Source organism: Oncorhynchus mykiss, chromosome 2 (assembly GCF_057628025.1).
Source record: "Oncorhynchus mykiss isolate SJ-2025 chromosome 2, ASM5762802v1, whole genome shotgun sequence".
NCBI lineage: Eukaryota > Metazoa > Chordata > Actinopteri > Salmoniformes > Salmonidae > Oncorhynchus > Oncorhynchus mykiss.
Genome location: NC_143023.1, coordinates 28,847,231 through 28,866,060, shown reverse-complemented (window position 1 = coordinate 28,866,060; position 18,830 = coordinate 28,847,231). Strand labels below are relative to the sequence as shown.

Below are 18,830 nucleotides of genomic sequence, written 5' to 3'. Positions count from 1 at the left end.
GTGCGCCGAGGAGACATGGAACGCCGCCCATGTTCAACTCCAGCTTGCCGTGCTGCGCCAGAAAACCAGTGCAGACCATCACTGCAGTGAGGCCCCGGTGTTCGCACCGGGGGACCGAGTCTGTCTCTCGACCCGGAACCTGCCCCTCCGCCTGCCCTGCCGGAAGCTGGGTCCGCGGTTTGTGGGGCCATTTAAAGTCCTGAGGAGAGTGAATGAGGTTCGTTATAGGTTACAACTTCCCCCTGATTACCATATTAACCCCTCGTTCCATGTGTCTCTCCTCAGGCCGGTGGTGGTTGGCCCGCTCCAGGAGTCTGAGGTGCGGGAGGTTCCTCCGCCCCCTCTGGACATCGATGTGGCCCAGGCATACTCCGTTCGATCTATCCTGGATTCGAGACGTCGGGCGAGGGGCCTTCAGTACCTCGTGGAGTGAGAGGGGTACGGTCCGGAGGAGAGGTGCTGGGTTCCGGTGGAGGACGTCTTGGACCCTTCAATGCTGCGGGAGTTCCACCGTCTCCGTCCGGATCGCCCTGCGCCTCGCCCTCCGGGTCGTCCCCGAGGCCGGCGTCGGCGCGCTGCTGGATCCGCGCGTCAACATGCGGGTCCTGTCACGACTTCCGCCGAAGTCGGGTCCTCTCCTTCTTCGGGCGGCACTCGGCCATCAGCGTCGCCGGTCTTCTAGCCATCATCGATCCACTTTTCATTTTCCATGTGTTTTGTCTCGTTTTTCCTCACACTTGGTTTCAATTCCCTCAATCATTTGTTGTGGATTTAACCCTCTGTTCCCCCCATGTCTTTGTGTGGGATTGTTTATTGTAAGTGCTTGTGCACGTGTTGCTTGGTGCACGACTGTTTTTTTGTACCCAACTTATCTTGTTATCTTTATGCCGTGGGTTTTGCTATTAAACTACTCTGGCTATTACCAAGTTCTGCTCACCTTCGTCTGACTTCCCTGCCACTGATTATGTACCCCTTACAAGAAGCCATTTTGGACTGACCAATGTAGATATTTTCAAATACATGCAACTTAAAAGTTTATTATCACGGAATGTCCATTTGTACATCAGAACAATCTTGAGGGTATCCTATTTGAGTCAAACAAATATATTCATATGGTAGGTAAGATATAGAAAATATTGCAGAAAGCCTATCCAACTGACAACCTCTTAGAAAATATAAACTATTGTAACCAAGACCTAAAAAGAACCAATATTGGCACACGACTGTTGGAATGTTGCAACATAACTAACGAAATTACGACAATTTACGCTGAATCCAGAAAAAAAGAATGTACAGAATGTATTATACAAGAGGCAACATTCACAAATGATACAGCACAACGACAGTCGTGTCTTGAGTGTAAAACTAACAATGCCTCAATAATCCATGCCTTCTGGGTAATGGTGAAATCCCAAAATTAGGGTCAGAGTTAGAAAGTTAGCTGTCAGAATTATTACAATATAAATGTAGGCCTACTTTTAATCCGTCTGTCTGCATATTTCAAGACATGCCATGTGAGTGGGGCAGTGAGATAGCCAATGGGTTGGACGATGTTCTTCTCGTCAATTGTCTTGAAAAAACATATACTTAACTGGAAATCAACCAATCCTTCATCGTTAAGACAATGGAAAAATCATATGCGTCATTATCTGAATATTGAAAGAACGTAGGCGACGGAGAGGAACAAAATGGTGTTATTCAAGGATATGTGGCAGAGAGTAGTGCAGGCACTGGCGATAGGTGGGAACAGGTGGGTCTGGGCAGGAGTGACGTAGTTAATGTTTGTGTGCGGTCCGTATGTTGTCTTTTGTAGCCTCTGTGTATGTTTTGTTTTGTATTGTTTGAAGAAAATAAAATTAAGATAAGACACCTGCCAATATGAATCTTTAGTGTACAGTTCCTCTTTTCATTTGAGCTCATAAAGTCCATTGGTCTTATGACTCTATTTATCCCATAAAAGCACAAAAATCAATAATTTCTGTGTTAATGCATTTACACCACTTTTTACAGTCATGTCACATGGACTTTATTTGATCTTCATTACTTTTAAGGAAGAAGCTATTATGTGGCCTGTGGATATGTTACTGCAACAAGGACATCTTCCATGCTTTTGGTGGGGATAAAATCACATTTTATTTGCCACATGCGCTGAATACAACAGGTGGACTTCTAGGCAGAGCTGCAAAGAAAAAGTCATATCTCAGACTGGCCAATAAAAAGAAAAGATTAAGATGGACAAAAGAACCCAGACACTGAACCGAGGAACTCTGCCTAGAAGGCCAGCATCCCAGAGTCGCCTCTTCACTGTTGAAGTTGAGACTGGTGTTATGCGGGTACTATTTATCTATTTATCTATTCTCAAACTAGACACTCTAATGTACTTTTGCTCAGTTGTGCACTGGGGCCTCTCACTCCTCTTTCTATTCTGGTTAGGGCCAGTTTGCACTGTTCTGTGAAGAGAGTAGTACACAGCGTTGTACAAGATCTTACGTTTCTTGGTAATTTCTCGCATGGAACAGCCTTCATTTCTCAGAACAAGAATAGACTGACAAGTTTCAGAAGAAAGTTATTTGTTTCTGACCATTTTGAGCCTGTAATCGAACCCACAAATGCTGATGCTCCAGATACTTAACTAGACCAAAGATGGACAGTTTTATTGCTTCTTTAATCAGAACAACAGTTTTCAGCTGTGCTAACATGATTGCAAAAGGGTTTTCTAATGATCAATTAGACTTTTAATATGATAAACTTGGATTAGCTAACACAACGTGTCATTGGAACACAGGAGTGATGGTTGCTGATAACGGGCCTCTGTATGCCTATGTAGATATTCTATAAAACATTTCTAAGTGACCCCAAACTTTTGAACAGTACTGTAGGTAGAGTTATTAAAGTGACTATACATAGATAATAACAGAGTTGTAGCAGTGTAAAATAGGATCTGGGTAGCCCTTTGATTAGCGTTCAGGAGTCTTATGGCTTGGGGTAGAAGCTGTTTAGAAGCATCTTGGATCTCGACTTGGTGCTCCGGTACTGCTTGCCGTGTGGTAGCGAAGAGAACAGTCTATGACTAGGGTGGCTGGACTCCTTAACAATGTTTAGGGCCTTCCTCTGGTATAGAGGTCCTGGATGGCAGGAAGTTTGGCCCCAGTCGATGAGAATGGGGGTGTGCTCGGTCCTCCTTTTCCTGTAGTCCACAATCATCTCCTTTGTCTGATCACATTGAGGGATAGGTTGTTGTCCTTGCACCACACTGTCAGGTCTCTGACCTCCTCCCTATTGGCTGTCTCGTTTTTGTCTGTGATCAGGCCACTACCACTGTTGTGTCATCGGCAAACTTAATGATGCCGTTGGAGTCGTGCCTGGCCGTGCAGTCATGAGTGAACAGGGAGTACAGGAGAGGACTGAGCACGCACCCCTGGGGAGCCCCCGTGTTGAGGATCAGCGTGGCGGATGTGTTGTTACCTACCCTTACAACTTGGGGGCGGCCCCTTCAGCAAGTACAGGATCCAGTCCCAGGGTCCTTAGCTTAGTGATGAGCTTTGAGGGCACTATGGTGTTTAACGGTGAGCTGTAGTCAATGAATAGCATTCTCACATAGGTGTTCCTTTTGTCCATGTGTGAAAGGGCAGTGTGGAGTGCAATATAGATTGCATCATCTGTGGATCTGTTGGGGCAGTATGCAAAAAATGGCTACAGACGCGAGTGCTACGGGTCGGTAGTCATTTAGGCAGGTTACCTTAGTGTTCTTGGGCACAGGGACTATGGTGGTCTGAGCATAGACCCGAGCATAGAAGTAATTTAGCTCACCTGGTAGGCTCGTGTCACTGGCCAGCTCTTAGCTGTGCTTCCCTTTGTAGTCTGTAATAGTTTGCAAGCCCTGCCACGTCCGACGAGCGTCAGAGCTGGTGTAGTACGATTCCGTTCTAGTCCTGTATTGACGCTTTGCCTGTTTGATGGTTCATCGGAGGGCATAGCGGGATTTCGTATAAGCTTCCAGTTTAGTGTCCCGCTCCTTGAAAGCGACAGCTCTACCCTTTAGCTCAGTGATGTTGCCTGTAATCCATGGCTTCTGGTTGGGGTATGTACGTACAGTCACTGTGGGGACAACGCCATCAATGCACTTATTGATGAAGCCAGTGACTGATGTGGTGTACTCCTCAATTCCATCAGAAGAATCCCAGAACATGTTCCAGTCTGTGTTAGCAAAACAGTCCTGTAGCTTAGAATCTGCTTCATCTGATCACTTTTTTATAGACCGAGTCACTGGTGCTTCCTGCTTTCCTGCTTGTAAGCAGGAGTCAGGAGGATAGAATTATGGTCAGATTTGACATGGAGTCATCTGTGAAATTCAGCATGGCTTCTGGGAACTTTCACTATACAGAAGTCCATTCATGTCAAGTGCATTCCACTCCTTGGAAACTGAAATTATATAAATTTCTGATTTGGCTTGAAATAAGAGAAAGTGTATTATGTGAATAACCTTTACCTTAAGCTAGTATCTTTCCCTCTAAACTAAGAATCAGCCTTCAACTGTGATAGAAGGATTGTTTTATTAGAAAGAAAACATGAAAATGTTCTTGAATGTGGGAATGAAGTTGAATAAAGATGTCTCCTTTGCTCTATAATGGTTTAGATCTGGGAAAATGGAAGTAATAGTGTAGAAAATAAAAAAAGTTTTACCACAGTCGGCCTTCTTTGTTCAGGTCAAGTAGTTAGGCCTCATCAAATCCAATTTTATTTGTCACATCCCCCAAATTCTACCTTACCCCTGAAATGCTTACTTACGAGTCCTTAATAACCAACAATGAAAAGTATTTAAAAGTAAAACTTGTTAAATAAACTAAAGGAAAATTTGTAACACAATAAAATAACAATAACAAGGCTATGTACAAGAGGTACCGGTACCGAGTCAATGTGCAGGGTTACGGTGTAGTCAAGGTAATTAAGGTAATATGTACATGTAGGTAGGGGTAAAATGACTATGCATAGATAATAAACAGAGAGTAGCAGCAGTGTGAGTGAAGAGTGTGAAGGAATGTGAATGTATATATATATATATATATATATATATATATATATATATATATATGTGTGTGTGTGTCCAATGAGTGTACATTGATCCTGTGCAAGAGGACAAAATCCTGCATCATTGCAAGAAATAATAATAGATAAGAATAAAACAAGGGTGTCAATGTAAATAGTCCAGGTACCCTTTTGATGAACTGTTCAGCAGTCTTATGGCTAGGAGCTGTTAATGTCAGTGAAACTCTGCTTAACGATATCTGTGGCATTTCATTGAAATTAGCTTCGGGCAACTAAGAACATAGATACACAATGTATCTTCTGTTCAATTTTGGAAATGCCCAGATGAGTTAACTTGAAAGTTTCTTGGTTTTTTTTTCCCATATCATCACACGTCACTTCTAAACTGGTTCACATAATTGAGTCATTAGAGCTGACGAACTTGAATAGCCTCCTCAAGTGGGGCTCCGTGTAAAGTGATGGTGCTGTTTTTTTTATTTAACAAGGCAAGTCAGTTAAGAACACATTTTTATTTACAATAGCAACCTACACCGGCCAAACCCAGACAACGCTGGGCCAATTATGCACTGCCCTATGCAACTCCCAATCACAGCCAGTTGGAATCGAACCAGGGTTTCTGTAGTGACGCCTCAAGCACTGAGATGGAGCGCCTTAGACCACTACACCACTCAGGAGCCCATGTTATGTTAGCCTACCAACCAGGACCCCTAAGTAATGGAGTTAAGTGGCAAAGCTATAGTTGGCCATGTTTATATAGACACTAATCAATGTATTAGTCTACCTAGACGACTAATAGGGTTGTAGTAAGCTTTCAGGTACTTTAAAAATCTTTTCAAAAGTTGTAACATCATCTACTATGTCAGAGTCAATCCCTCTTAAGACCGTGAGCAACTTCATCTCTGAATAATTTCAGTAGTCACAGAAAGTTGACTCAATCTTGTGCCTGTATCTTGTGCCTATTCATGTTTTCTGATTGAATCGGTGTATGGTGTTTCCAATGATGCTTTGGAAATCAAATCACTTATGCATGTTTCATTTATTTATTCAGTGACTGTTGCAAGGGATAGGACATTAAAAGCCCCTACTTCAACATTAAGGTTCTAGTACAGTTTTTGAAGGGCTAAGTAGTAGACCTAGGCTTTAATTTAGACTGAGCGCTCAGGCTTCCGAATCCTGTTCAGCCGTCTTGGAATACCTGATGTTCAAATGCTGACCCTTCTGTTTTCAGCTGTTATCGTGACTGTTGTAGACATTACACCACAGAACAAGAAAAATAACAAGTTTGCACTTTACAAACTGTACAAGGCTATAAACAAGCAACAACAACAAAAATACATAGAGAGGCTGCTTTTAATAATATGCATGAAATATCAATGCAGAAGCAAGGTCAATTTGCTATGCTCCTCTAATTGCTGAGTGCAAAACTGTGATTCGCAGTTCGATCACATGCGTGTCCTTTCCAAATTGCAAAGATGTCATAACCCGCGCACTTCAGCAGCTATACTTATTTGGTGCTGAACGGCTCTGGAAGCTCAGGAGTTGATAGGCTGAATTGAAAGTTGTGCAAGCCAAACCTGCATAAACACGTGGAGAAGAGTTTGTTAAATTTCATATTATATTTCAAATCTTTAAAACTACAATTATCTGAGGTAAGAATGTTATTCCATTGTCTTTATCAGCCTTCAAGAAATGTTTCCTTATTTTCCTAGGCAAGGCTACCTAGTTGGTCAATCTTAAGACAGATGGAGTCATTAGCCTGGGCTACAACAAGGTGTTAGTGGTAGCCTATGTTGGCATATAGTTTTTGTATATATCATTGACAGTAGTTCTATCCAAAGCTCTGCTTACTTGATCTTATTCGAAGCATATATTTGTCTTGTCTTTCAGTATTTTCATTTAAATTTGATTGTGTGAGCAGAATTGCTTTCTGTGTTTATGTTTCTGGTCAATACCACTAGGCTGTGGCTTAATATTTGATCATACTAAAACCTGGATGTAAGGATGGATGACCTCTGGTTTATGGTTCCTTACTGTTGCTTAAATTAATTACAGAATTGTTTGAAATGGTTTCTTCATTGCAGCACTGCTGAACAGTTCATTCCCTTTCATGACTCCCATTGTTCACTGTCATCCTCCTTGGGTATGGTCAGCGCCCATTGAAGGGATAACTAGATTTCCATGCTAGGAGCATAGAACAACTGATATCATTGTGGCACCCTAGCAGCTGACATGACCATGTAAACAGGGTGTTAGATTCAAGATAAGGAAGTAATTATGAAACAGATCAAATCAAATCAAATCAAATGTATTTATATAGCCCTTCGTACATCAGCTGATATCTCAAAGTGCTGTACAGAAACCCAGCCTAAAACCCCAAACAGCAAGCAATGCAGGTGTAGAAGCACGGTGGCTAGGAAAAACTCCCTAGAAAGGCCAAAACCTAGGAAGAAACCTAGAGAGGAATCAGGCTATGTGGGGTGGTCAGTCCTCTTCTGGCTGTGCCGGGTGGAGATTATAACAGAACATGGCCAAGATGTTCAAATGTTCATAAATGACCAGCATGGTCGAATAATAATAAGGCAGAACAGTTGAAACTGGAGCAGCAGCCCATACAAGCATAGTTATTGTGGGAAAGACTGCTTGGGGCATTCTGCTTTGCTCCCCGTGTCCCTATGAGGTGTTTGCCTGACAGTCACTAAGGTAATTCACTCTTTCTACATATTCTGTTTTACAGGATTGGTGAAAAGGACATGTCGTACACAAATAATCATTACATTGAGGTGAGCTGGAAAATATATAAAAACAATAACCAGGGGTTAAACGTTTGATTCCAAGGGAGTAAATTGTCCTTCTATCCCCAGGCCAACGCCGTGCAACGTGTGGCTAGTCTGCCGCTCTTCGACTCCGCCCTGAAAACTGTTGTTTCAGTTTACATGGACGTAAAGGGCCGTTACCCGCTCCTGGGTGTGGTGGGGGGCGTGGCTGAGATTGGGGTGCGTAATGCGTCCCAGGCTGCCATTCTCCGTGCCACCCCCCTCCTACTTAGTCTGGAGCCCCAGAGTGAGTCCACTGAATACTGAAAACTCTACTGATTGATTATACCGTATTGCCTTATAACTCTCATCTGCCATCAAATATAAAATGTAAAATGTGAATAACTTTAACATGGATGCCACTGCTACCACTAAATAGGGTTTCCATCCCTCACATTGCAGTTGAGATCGTCAATAACTATGCTTGTATGGGCTTGGACCAGCTGGAAAAGAACTTTCCCGTCCTGCACCAGTCTACAGAGGAGGTGGGTGTCTTCTCTCTCTGTTTCTGTTCTGCCTGGCCCACTGAGTGATGATGCAGTGTGGGAGGCTGACTGACTGGTCTGTTATCGGAGACACATTCTGATTGTTCCAGCATTAACTGACCTTTCACACCACTTTATAGTCTATTTGATGCATTACCAGAGTTTCAATAGTTGACATTGACATTAAGTTTAATGGCGTTAGACTATGTGGAAGGTTACTGCCATTGATCATTAGTCATGTTGGATGGATTCCATTTATAACATCCTATTATTGCTCTGACTGATTATTTTTTCCCTTTTTCTAAATTCCAAACTGCCTCTCTCCCTTTCTTTCTACCTTATCATCTACAACTATTCTACCACTCCCACCTCCCCCTTTTACTTCACTCGCCATCTTTCACTTCTTTCATTATCTCAACACCCTGCTACTTCTTTATCACCCTATTCCCTACAACCCTCCTCTCCTCCACCCCCCATCCTCCCCACAGGTATTGGGTCACCTGAAGGATGCCTTCTTTCTGACCCTGGATGACGTGCAACTGCGTGTGAATGATGAGCTGGACGGGATACAGGGGCGCTGGGACAAGCTGACCGATGCCACCTGGTACTACCTCCTGGCTCTGCAGGAGTCACAGCTGGGTCAGATAGCCACCTCGGGCCTGGATGACATCCTCACACGCTCAGAGGAGGCCATGGCCAAGTACATGCCCCTGACGGCTCCCCTGCGTGAGTTTTGGTGGAGGGTAGTGGAGGGGCTAGTGCACTTTACACAGTCTTTGCCGAATGGTGGATTGTTTTTTTAGATGATGGTGTGTAATTGTAGAGTGCATAGACTGTGTTGATCAGACAGTGTGTCACACTGATGATGCTCTGTGTGTGGGGGAAGAGGTGTTTGGAAGGGGTGAAAGGAGTTGTGATGCCTGTGTGGAAGAAATGACACATAGCCTACCGTGCAAATACAACCAACTACTAGTAACCCACTGGGCACAGACGTCAATTCAACATCTACTCCACATTGGTTCAACGTCATTTCATTGAAATGACGTGGAAACAACGTTGATTCAACCATTGTGTGCCCAGTGGGAAGTATATGTCCCTAACACCTCGCTCTGTCAATATGGCTGTGTCCAGTCTTCTTCGAATATTGGACGCTACAGTTACGAGGGCAGGTTTTGGCAACAAAGACACATCTACATCTTTCTGTTGAGTTGACCACACTATATTTGTCTTTTGATTTGCCTCTGTGTGTTCCCCAGGCCTAGAGTGGGAGAGGAGGACACAGCAGTATGAGGATGAAGATGGGGAGGATGAGCCTGGGTTGTGGACGCGGTTCCGAGGCCTCCTGCTCTGTCTGAGCCTGCAGCTGTACCACCGCCTGCTGAAGCTCAGAAACAGGCTGGAGCAGGCCATGGGGATGCTACAGGATGCTACCGAAAGGGTGAGAATCACCTAGAACCCTCTCAATGGCTGTGCCTGTAGCCTCAACTACAGGCCTCTTGCTTTACACGTATCACGTCCTAGCCCAGGTCAATCTGCTCTCTCCTCTTCGTCCTTTCTCACACTATGACTCTCATTCATCTGAACCACCCATGCTTTGCCACCCTCCGTGTCTCACTCCCCTGTTTTTTACACCTTTCTCTTCCTTCTCGTTTTCCTCCACACACCAATCTGTTCCTCATTGCTGTCAGACCTCGCATCCATCATGATAAACTATACCGCCTCCTCTTTACTCAATCAGGGTACAGCACAAAATCGAACAAGGTATTAAAGACATTTAGATGTACAGTTAAAATAGTCTAACACTCAGACAATATAATAATTTACACTAAAAGTAAAACATAATGATAATAACAATGTAAAAAAACAATGTAATAAAATAACAACACAACAGAATAACTTTAAATGGATGAATTAAACAGAGCATTTTCAGGCAGCACCTCAGCTGCTCTTTGTTGACCTCCTCTGTAATCACTTGATGCTAGGTCCCTCGGGAGGTTCTCTAACCAACACAACATCCTCGCCTGTCTCTGTCTGCCTTTATTGGGTTTGGGTTAAATAGAAGCAGACTACGTGCCCAGAGACATGATCAGTGCTCTCTGTGAAGGCTCTAGGGCACTCTCTCCATTTCCTGTCTACATGAGCAGAGGGCTGGGGCTCAGTATTACCCTTACCTGGGAACAGAGTTCTGACCACGGAGAACCATCATTAAGATGTAGCAGACTCAAATCTCCTGGGGCAATAGCAGACTCTGGCCTAGGACAGAAGGAGGGGAGGGAGGGGAGGGAAAGCTTATGAGACAAGCGAGACGACAACATTTGAATAGAGTGCTAGATAGTTCACATAACGTTTTTGTTATCCTTGTTATCTTTTGAGGAATTTATTTTGAGCATGCACAGGGAAAGGGATAGAAAGGGACATGAAATCTGCAACAAAAATGTCCACAAGAGATACATAGTATGTCAACATGAAAAGCATCATGACAATGGCACCACTGCCATCCAAATTAACAACTTGAAAGGGACAAAGATTAAAAATATGTATATTTAACCTTTATTTAACTAGGCAAGTCAGTTAAGAACAAATTCTTATTTAGAATGACAGACTACCGGGGAACAGTGGGTTAACTGCCTTGTTCATGGGCAGAAAGACAGATTTGACCTTGTCAGCTCAGAGACTCGATCCAGCAACCTTTCAGGTACTGGCCCAGCGCTCTAACCACTAAGCTACCTCCCGTCCTGAGAATGGTCCCTGTGGGATTTGGCCTATGTGAGCTTTAGAGCCTACCACTGCCCCTGCAGCACACACTCAGAAAGACAAATACACAGAGCGATGAGGAGATATGAGGGCTGGGGGGCAAGACTTTAATGGACCAATAAGACACAGACAGTAAACATACACAGCTCTCTGAATGCAAGAGTTGTGGAAACTAACAAAAAACACTATGGTGGCATGTTTAGAAATTAATTCATTTTGAGGCTTACTGTTGATGTGAAGCTCAAGCTGGGTTTAGGTCAGTTGAAATTGGGGGATATTTTCAATAACAGGGTCACTATGTGGGTCACCTCAAGGAGGCTTTTAGGAAAGAGGATGAACATTGAGAAGAATAACTACTAGAATTTCAATGGATTGTTTTATAATACATTAATTTTTAGGTTTACGGTTCAATGAACTAAAATTGGGTGTATAGCGAAGCTGTCAAAGTAGTTACTGAATAAAAAAATATAAAAATGAACAGTAACACTAGGAAATTTGGTAGGGATATTATATATTTTTCCTTACAACTATAGGGTTTCCAGCAGCCTCTTTGCTTGAACCTCTTGTAATGTGCTGTGATGGAACGACCTGAGTCCCCATTTTTCCCAGGGGTAATTGGTGATAAAGGACTGTAACTGCTGCTGCAGGCTGCTGGCTTGAGAGAGAGGAGAATAGGCTGGTGCTGAAAGCCCACCAATGAGGGTCGGCCTCATTAGACAAACACCCTCTCCCATAGAGACTGAGGCACTGGGAAAGAAACGTGTGTGTGTGAGACAGCGATTGCGTGTGTGTGTGTGGTGTCCTCAGATGTCCTACATTGATGAAATTTGGCAGCAGGTACCATGCTGCATTGTTACGTTTGCCCTGAGTCTGTCCCCAGGCTACTTTGGGCCAGTGCCCTGTCTCCTCACCAGAATCCTTGGTTTGGTTTCACACAGCAGGAACAGAAGGGGATAGCGTGTCACTTAGCTGACCCAAATACCTCTCCCACCTCTTTTTGTCTTCCCCACCAAAACTGTGGTACTTTTGGCCTAGTTCTAGAGACTTGGTAAAATGTGTTTGCCTCTCTGGAGCTGTTGATCCGCACTACAAGCTCACATGTAAAAGCCTGGAGGATGGTGTGATTTGATCTGCTTCTAGTTCCACGTTACTGCTGCGGTAAACAAGATACGCTGCCAGGCATCACAAGTGATGTGATATGTCAGATCTTATAATGCAGAAGAGAACAAATGTAAAAAGAATGACGCATTTCATCAATGGTCATATTCAAGTGTCCTCCAGGTCAGATGACTTCCTCTTGGCAGTGGACGGACATTGGTTGCTTTTTATGGCTAAATGACTAGTTTTACAGTGACTGTCAGTTTGTCATGTTTGTTTTTTCAACTTCACAAATAGTGGCGAGAAATCGCTTTAAAGGGTCCTTCAACAATTTCCCCAAAGACTGATGAAATTCATATACAGTTGGAAGTCAGAAATGTACATACACTTGGTTGGAGTCATTAAAACTTGTTTTTCAACCACTCCACAATTTTCTTGTTAACAAAAGATTTTGACATCTACTTTGTGCATGACACAAGTCATTTTTCCAACAATTGTTTACAGGAAGATTATTTCACTTATAACTCACAGTATCACAATTCCAGGGGGTCAGAAGTTTACATACACTCAGTTGACTGTGCCTTTAAACAGAAAATGATGTCATGGCTTTAGAATCTTCTGATAGGCTAATTGACATAATTTGAGTCAATTGGAGGTGTACCTGTGGATGCATTTCAAGGCCTACCTTCAAACTCAGTGCCTCTTTGCTTGACATCATGGGAAAATCAAAAGATATCAGCCTTGAGGTTCATCCTTGGGAGCAATTTCCAAACGCCTGAAGGTACCACGTTCATCTGTACAAACAATAGTACGCAAGTATCAACACTGTGGAACTACGCAGCCATCATACCGCTCAGGAAGGAGATGCGTTCTGTCTCCTAGAGATGAACATACTTTGGTGTGAAGTGCAAATCAATCCCAGAACAACAGCCAAGGACCTTGTGAAGATGCTGGAAGAAACAGGTACAAAAGTATCTATATCCACAGTAAAACGAGTCCTATATCGACATAACCTGAAAGGCCGCTCAGCATGGAAAAAGCCACTGCTCCAGAATCGCCATAAAAAAGCCAGTGTCAAGTCTTGACCTTAGTTCCTTTTTTTATGTCTCTGTTTTAGTTTGGTCAGGGCGGGAGTTGGGGTGGGCATTCTATGTTTTGTAGCCTAGGTTTTGTATTTCTATGTGTTTGGCCTGATATGGTTCGCAATCAGAGGCAGCTGGCAATCGTTGTCTCTGATTGAGAACCATACTTAGGTAGCCTGTTCCCACCTGTGTTTGTGAGTAGTTGTTTTCTGTCTTTTTTGTGTCTGCACCAGACAGAACTTTTGTTTGTTCCGCTTTGTTGTTTTTTTGTTAGTGTTAGTGTTAGTGCTAGTGTTCAGTTTCTTTATTAAATCTACCATGAACACGTACCCTGCTGCACCTAGGGCCTCTCCTTCCAACAGCCGTTACAGCCAGACTACGGTTTGCAACTGCACATGGGGACAAAGATTGTACTTTTAGGAGAAATGTCCTCTGGTCTGATGAAACAAAAATACAACTACAACTGTTTGGCCATAATGACCATCGTTATGTTTGGAGGAAAAAGGGGGAGGCTTGCAAGCCGAAGAACATCATCCCAACCGTGAAGCACGGGGTGGCAGCATCATGTTGTGGGGGTCTTTGCTGCAGGAGGGACTGGTGCTGGTCACAAAATAGATGACATCATGAGGAAAGAAAATTGTGTGGATATATTGAAGCAACATCTCAAGACATCAGTCAGGAAGTTAAAGCTTGGTTGCAAATGGGTCTTCCAAATTGACTATGACCCCAAGCATACTTCCAAAGTTGTGGCAAAATGGCTGAAGGACAACAAAGTCAAGGCATTGGAGTGGCCATCATAAAGCCCTGACCTCAATCCTATAGACCATTTGCGGGCAGAACTGAAAAAGTGTGTGCAAGCATGGAGGCCTACAAACCTGACTCAGTTACACCTGCTCTGTCAGGAGGAATGGGCCAAAATCACCCATCCAACTTATTGTGGGAAGGTTGTGGAAGGCTTCCCGAAACGTTTGACCCAAGTTAAACAATTTAAAGGCAATGCTACCAAACTTCTGATCCACAGAGAATGTGATGAATGAAATAAATAATTTTCTCTACTATTATTCTGACATTTCACATTCTTAAAAAAAAAGTGGTGTTCCTAACTGACCTAAAACAGGGAATCTTTACTAGGATGTCAGGAATTGTGAAAAACTGAGTTTAAGTGTATTTGGCTGAGGTGTATGTAAACTTCTGACTTCAACTGTAACTGCCATTATAAGTCTGTCAGTCTTCAACTAAGTGCCTTATCATTGTATCAACAGATCGGCCTGAGCAGGTTGCTGGAGGTGGTAGGCTCTGTGCTCCAGAGACTACAGCTGCTCTACGTGTACCAGGTGTTGCGTCTAGACGTCGTGAGGAGGCTGGCCCTGGACCAGCTGAAGGCCCAGGTACGGGTCCTGGCTGAACTGGGGCCCGTCAAGCAGCTGTTGGGACTGCCTGCTCAGGTGCAGCTTGTGGTGGCTGACCTGCAGGAGCTGGGCAAGATCCTACTGCAGCTGCTGGTCAACAGCACCCCTCTCTACAACATGGTGAGCATTCTAGATTATAGTTGCACCCTTCCTTACTAGGTTACTTAACCTTCCTCTTTGTATCATCTCCCCTCGTCTAATCTCTCCTTTATTTGCCCTTATATGTCGCTCTGTATGTATATTCCCCACAGTCTTAATCCCCTGTGTACCCCCACCTTTTATCTCGGTCGCTTTCTCTCTCTGTCTCTCTCTCTGTCTCTCTTTCTCTCTCTATCTCTGTCTCTGTCTCAGCTCCAGCAGCCAAGTGATCAGGATGTGGAGGACTTCCTCAACCACCAGGAATCCATGTCCTCTGACACCACTCGCCGCAGTTCTGCCAATAGCCTCTTTCTCAAGGCCATGGACGGCCGCCCACACAAACGCACAAGCTCGTATGCCCGCTCTCAAAGGGGCTCAACCAGTGCCCCCAGTCCAGCCCCAGCCAAATCGCCCAACAGCAGCCATGGCAGCCAGAAGCCAGACGACCAGCCTCTCTCTTGCCTGGGCAGCCAGAAGCCAGATGACCAGCCTCTCTCTCGCCGGGGCAGCCAGATGCCAGAGGATCAGCCTCTCTCTCTGGAGCTAGATCCCCTGGAGCTCCCTTCTACAAGCACCGTGCTTCGCCCCTCCTCGGCTGCCGAAGTCCTCCTTGGCTCCATCCTCCAGTACCTGAGCTCTGAGCCACCCTCGGATGAGACCATTATACCCAAGGTGGAGACCACTGAGGACCTGAGCTCCAAGAAAGTCTCAGATGAGGCCATGGAGAGCACTGAGTACTACTCCGATGCAAGAGACGTGAGCCCATCCAGACGCAACAGCCTGTCTGCCCACTCCCACAGAAGCTCATCAAGTGCTGGTAACCCGGATGACCAGCCTCTCTCTCGCCGGGGCAGCCAGAAGCCAGATGACCAACCTCTCTCTCGCCGGGGCAGCCAGAAGCCAGACGGCCAGCCTCTTTTTCTGGAGCTGGACCCCCTAAAGCTTCATTCTACCAGCACTGTGAGTCACCCCTCCTTGGCTGCCGAGGTCCTTCTAGGTTCCATCCTCCAGTACATTAGCTCTGAGCCACCCTCAGACGAGCCTGTTGTACCCGAGGTGGAGACCACCAAGAACCACACAGAAGCCAGAGACGAGAGCCCACCCAGATGCAAGAGCCTGTCTGTTCGCTCCCGCAGAAGCTCATCAAGTGCTGGCAACCCATCAAACGTCCGCCAGGGCAGCCAGATGCGGAATGAAGAGCCTCTCTCTGTGGAGTTCAACATCCTGGAGGTCTCTTCTACCAGTGCTTTGCGCCGCCGATCCTTGGCTGCCGAGGTACTCCTTGGCCCCATCCTCCAGTACCTGAGCTCTGAACCATCCTCAGACGAGACCGTTATACCCGAGGTGGAGACCGCAGAGAAGAATTCACACACAAAGGATGAGAGCCCACCCAGACACCAGAGCATGTCTCCCCGCTCCCGCAGGAGCTCGTCCAGTGCTGTTGTGCCTGAGGTGGAGACTACTGAGTACTACTTTGACGAAGGAAACGGCAGCCCACTCAGACGCAAGAGCCTGTCAATCCGCTCCTGCAGGAGCTCATCCAGTGGAGGCAACGCCCCAGCCCCTGGGCTAACCCCAGACAACCCACACAATGACCGCCAGGGCAGCCAGATGCAGGACAGCCTGGAGAATGAAGAGCCTCTCTCTGTGGAGTTCAACACCCTGGCCTTCCCTTCTACCAGCACCATGCGTCGCCGCTCCTGGGCTGTCGAGGTCCTCCTAGACCCCATCCTGCAGTACCTGAACCCTGGGCATTCAGATAAGGCTGATATAGAAGAGGTCGAAATACCTGTGGTGGAGGCCACAGAGCACTAAGAAGTCACCAGTGTCCTAGAAATGGCCTCCCTTTGCAGGCCCAGGTGTAAGACTTATTAGTTGATTTTAGTTTGTGGGTACACATAGGGGGGGGCCATAGTTCAGCAGACATAATCTGTAATCGGTCCATTGGAATCCAAAATGTGTCAATGTATGTCACTGAAAGATTCAGGCGTTCTTCTTCATGTACAGACGCCAACCCACATTTGTTTTGGTTTCCTAACTGAGCATCATGTGACATTATACACCTTGCACCCCATTTATATATTAGACCTAACTATTCTTCAATGATGTGCTAACCTGATGTTGCATTCTGTTTTCTGTTACACTAAGTAGCTGTGAGAAACATAGCTTGTCATGATTAAAGGTAGAATATGGATTGGCCTAAATATGGATGATGGAAGGATGTTGAATGTGTTGATTGAGGAATGAGCATCAAATAGACAGTAGAAAATGTGTCTTTATTACAATGTCATAACATGTTATATTTCATAACATATATAATACATGACACGTTTAGATTGTCCTACAGTATGCATCAACATAATATTGGTTGTATTCAAGAAATAAATAACATTTGTATTGCTGCAGAGAAATGTATTGAGGTTATGAAGAGTGAAATAAAGTGCCATTTCCCCATCTACAGTACAGTACTCAGCTCATACATGTACTTTCCCAGAATAACACATTCATGTTTCATGCATTGTATGAAGGTGAACATTACAACATAACTTTTCCCAAATATTTATTTCACAGAAATTAAATCGTTTTATACACATTAGAGAGAAAATAGTAGACAGAATTCTCTCTCATATTAATATATTCATTTATTTACAATTCTCAAACAAACGTGTGCACAGCACAAATAAGTATCAAGTCTGCTAGACCAAGTCTGCTAGACCTCTGCTAGAAGTTGTTCGTTTTCAGATAAAGTACAATACTGAAATGTAATTGTTTGCTGTTTTGCATTGCTGATTATTCACACATCAAGCCTTCAACATTTTACAAACTGAATGTACATTGTCACTGAACAGAAACTCCCTAACAATTGGCAATGGGTAGGACTTCCATCAGATCAACAGTATTGTCAGATGTCAGCTACTCCAGATTCCTGTTCATGCTTCACATTGAATACATATTGAGTGAAGGATGGAAGTGCACATGATTTCTCAACAGTACTGTAAGCCTACTTTTCAACTTCAAAAAGTAGAATAAATTATTGAATGACTGCTTCCATCTGCAATTCAATCTTTAGTGTAACTCTACAAGATAACCAATTTCTCCTTTCTGAAAACCTCCCAATGAAGTTCCCTCTCGGCACCTGTTGTTGCACTACAACCTGCCATAGACAATTTTTCTCAATTGCCAACGGCGTAGCTACCTACATGTTCTGACTATTGCGCATAATGTAGCTAGATTACTCTGCACGTTTCTTCCCGAATACAGCTGACATGCTTCTCACTATACTTTTAATACCCGCAGCACCTTTCCGCAGAGCTCTCGACCAACAAAACACCGTGGTATGTTTCAGCTGCGGATATCTCGAAAAATACGCAGTCTTCCGAGATAGCAAGGAGTCGGCCCTCCCCACTTGAGACTGTCCGTCCGTGCTGCAAATCGCGTTTGTTCCCAACAATGATGATGGGAGCTGTTGCAGACATCTTCCTACTGGCGTGGCGGATGCGCTGCACTTATTGGCGCACTACCTAAAAGCTGGAGCGGTCGCAGATGCTGTATACCAGTATCACGCCGTCTGCCCATTGAAGCTGTTTCTCACTTATCGACTCAGTTATTGCACTGTCCTAAAAACACATACAAACTTGACGTATGAGTTGTCACTATGGTTCGATGACAAATTGGCAAATGCGTAATGATGAATGGCGACATTTGGGTAGTCCAAGAGTGTTTACCCGTGGGTAGAGCGAGTTCAATATGTTGAAGGATATTTTCTTCCCGTCAATTGTGCCAATATGACTGTAAATTGATTCTGACGGAGAAACATATGAATTAAATCAAAAACATCATAATGTATTAAATGGTCAGCATTACGCACAACATGAATGTACTCATTTGGCAGGCTTACCTATTTCACCGTACTCGCCTATAAATCTTCTGGTAATAAATCGGACGGTGAGCGCTGGAAAAGACAAAACGTTGTGTACAGTTTAATCTACATGTATTTTAATGGCA

The 18,830-nt window shown here is 44.4% G+C and overlaps 1 protein-coding gene across 2 annotated transcripts; it reads left to right on the top strand.

Moving 5' to 3' along the window:
- Nucleotides 1-6,542: 6,542 nt before the first annotated feature.
- plin6 (perilipin 6) lies at nt 6,543-17,285 on the top strand. Of its 2 annotated transcripts, XM_021557777.3 has the most exons (8): nt 6,543-6,695; nt 7,781-7,826; nt 7,908-8,106; nt 8,262-8,344; nt 8,833-9,070; nt 9,601-9,782; nt 14,541-14,807; nt 15,039-17,285. In XM_021557777.3, the coding sequence occupies exons 2-8, from the start codon at nt 7,797-7,799 to the stop codon at nt 16,638-16,640; spliced, it is 2,601 nt and encodes an 866-aa protein (XP_021413452.3). In that variant the 5' UTR covers nt 6,543-6,695; nt 7,781-7,796; the 3' UTR covers nt 16,641-17,285. The 2 variants fall into 2 exon arrangements, with proteins under 2 accessions (XP_021413452.3, XP_090051903.1); XM_090195777.1 differs by lacking the exons at nt 6,543-6,695; nt 7,781-7,826; nt 7,908-8,106 and having other exon boundaries at nt 8,310-8,344; nt 14,939-17,285.
- Nucleotides 17,286-18,830: the final 1,545 nt, after the last annotated feature.

Excerpts from the sequence above, each read along its gene's own strand:
- plin6 (XM_021557777.3), top strand. The coding sequence starts at position 7,797 with ATGTCGTACACAAATAATCATTACATTGAG. Across the intron at positions 9,783-14,540 it reads TACAGGATGCTACCGAAAGG|ATCGGCCTGAGCAGGTTGCT; the intron begins GTGAGAATCACC and ends TTGTATCAACAG. Across the intron at positions 14,808-15,038 it reads GCACCCCTCTCTACAACATG|CTCCAGCAGCCAAGTGATCA; the intron begins GTGAGCATTCTA and ends TCTCTGTCTCAG.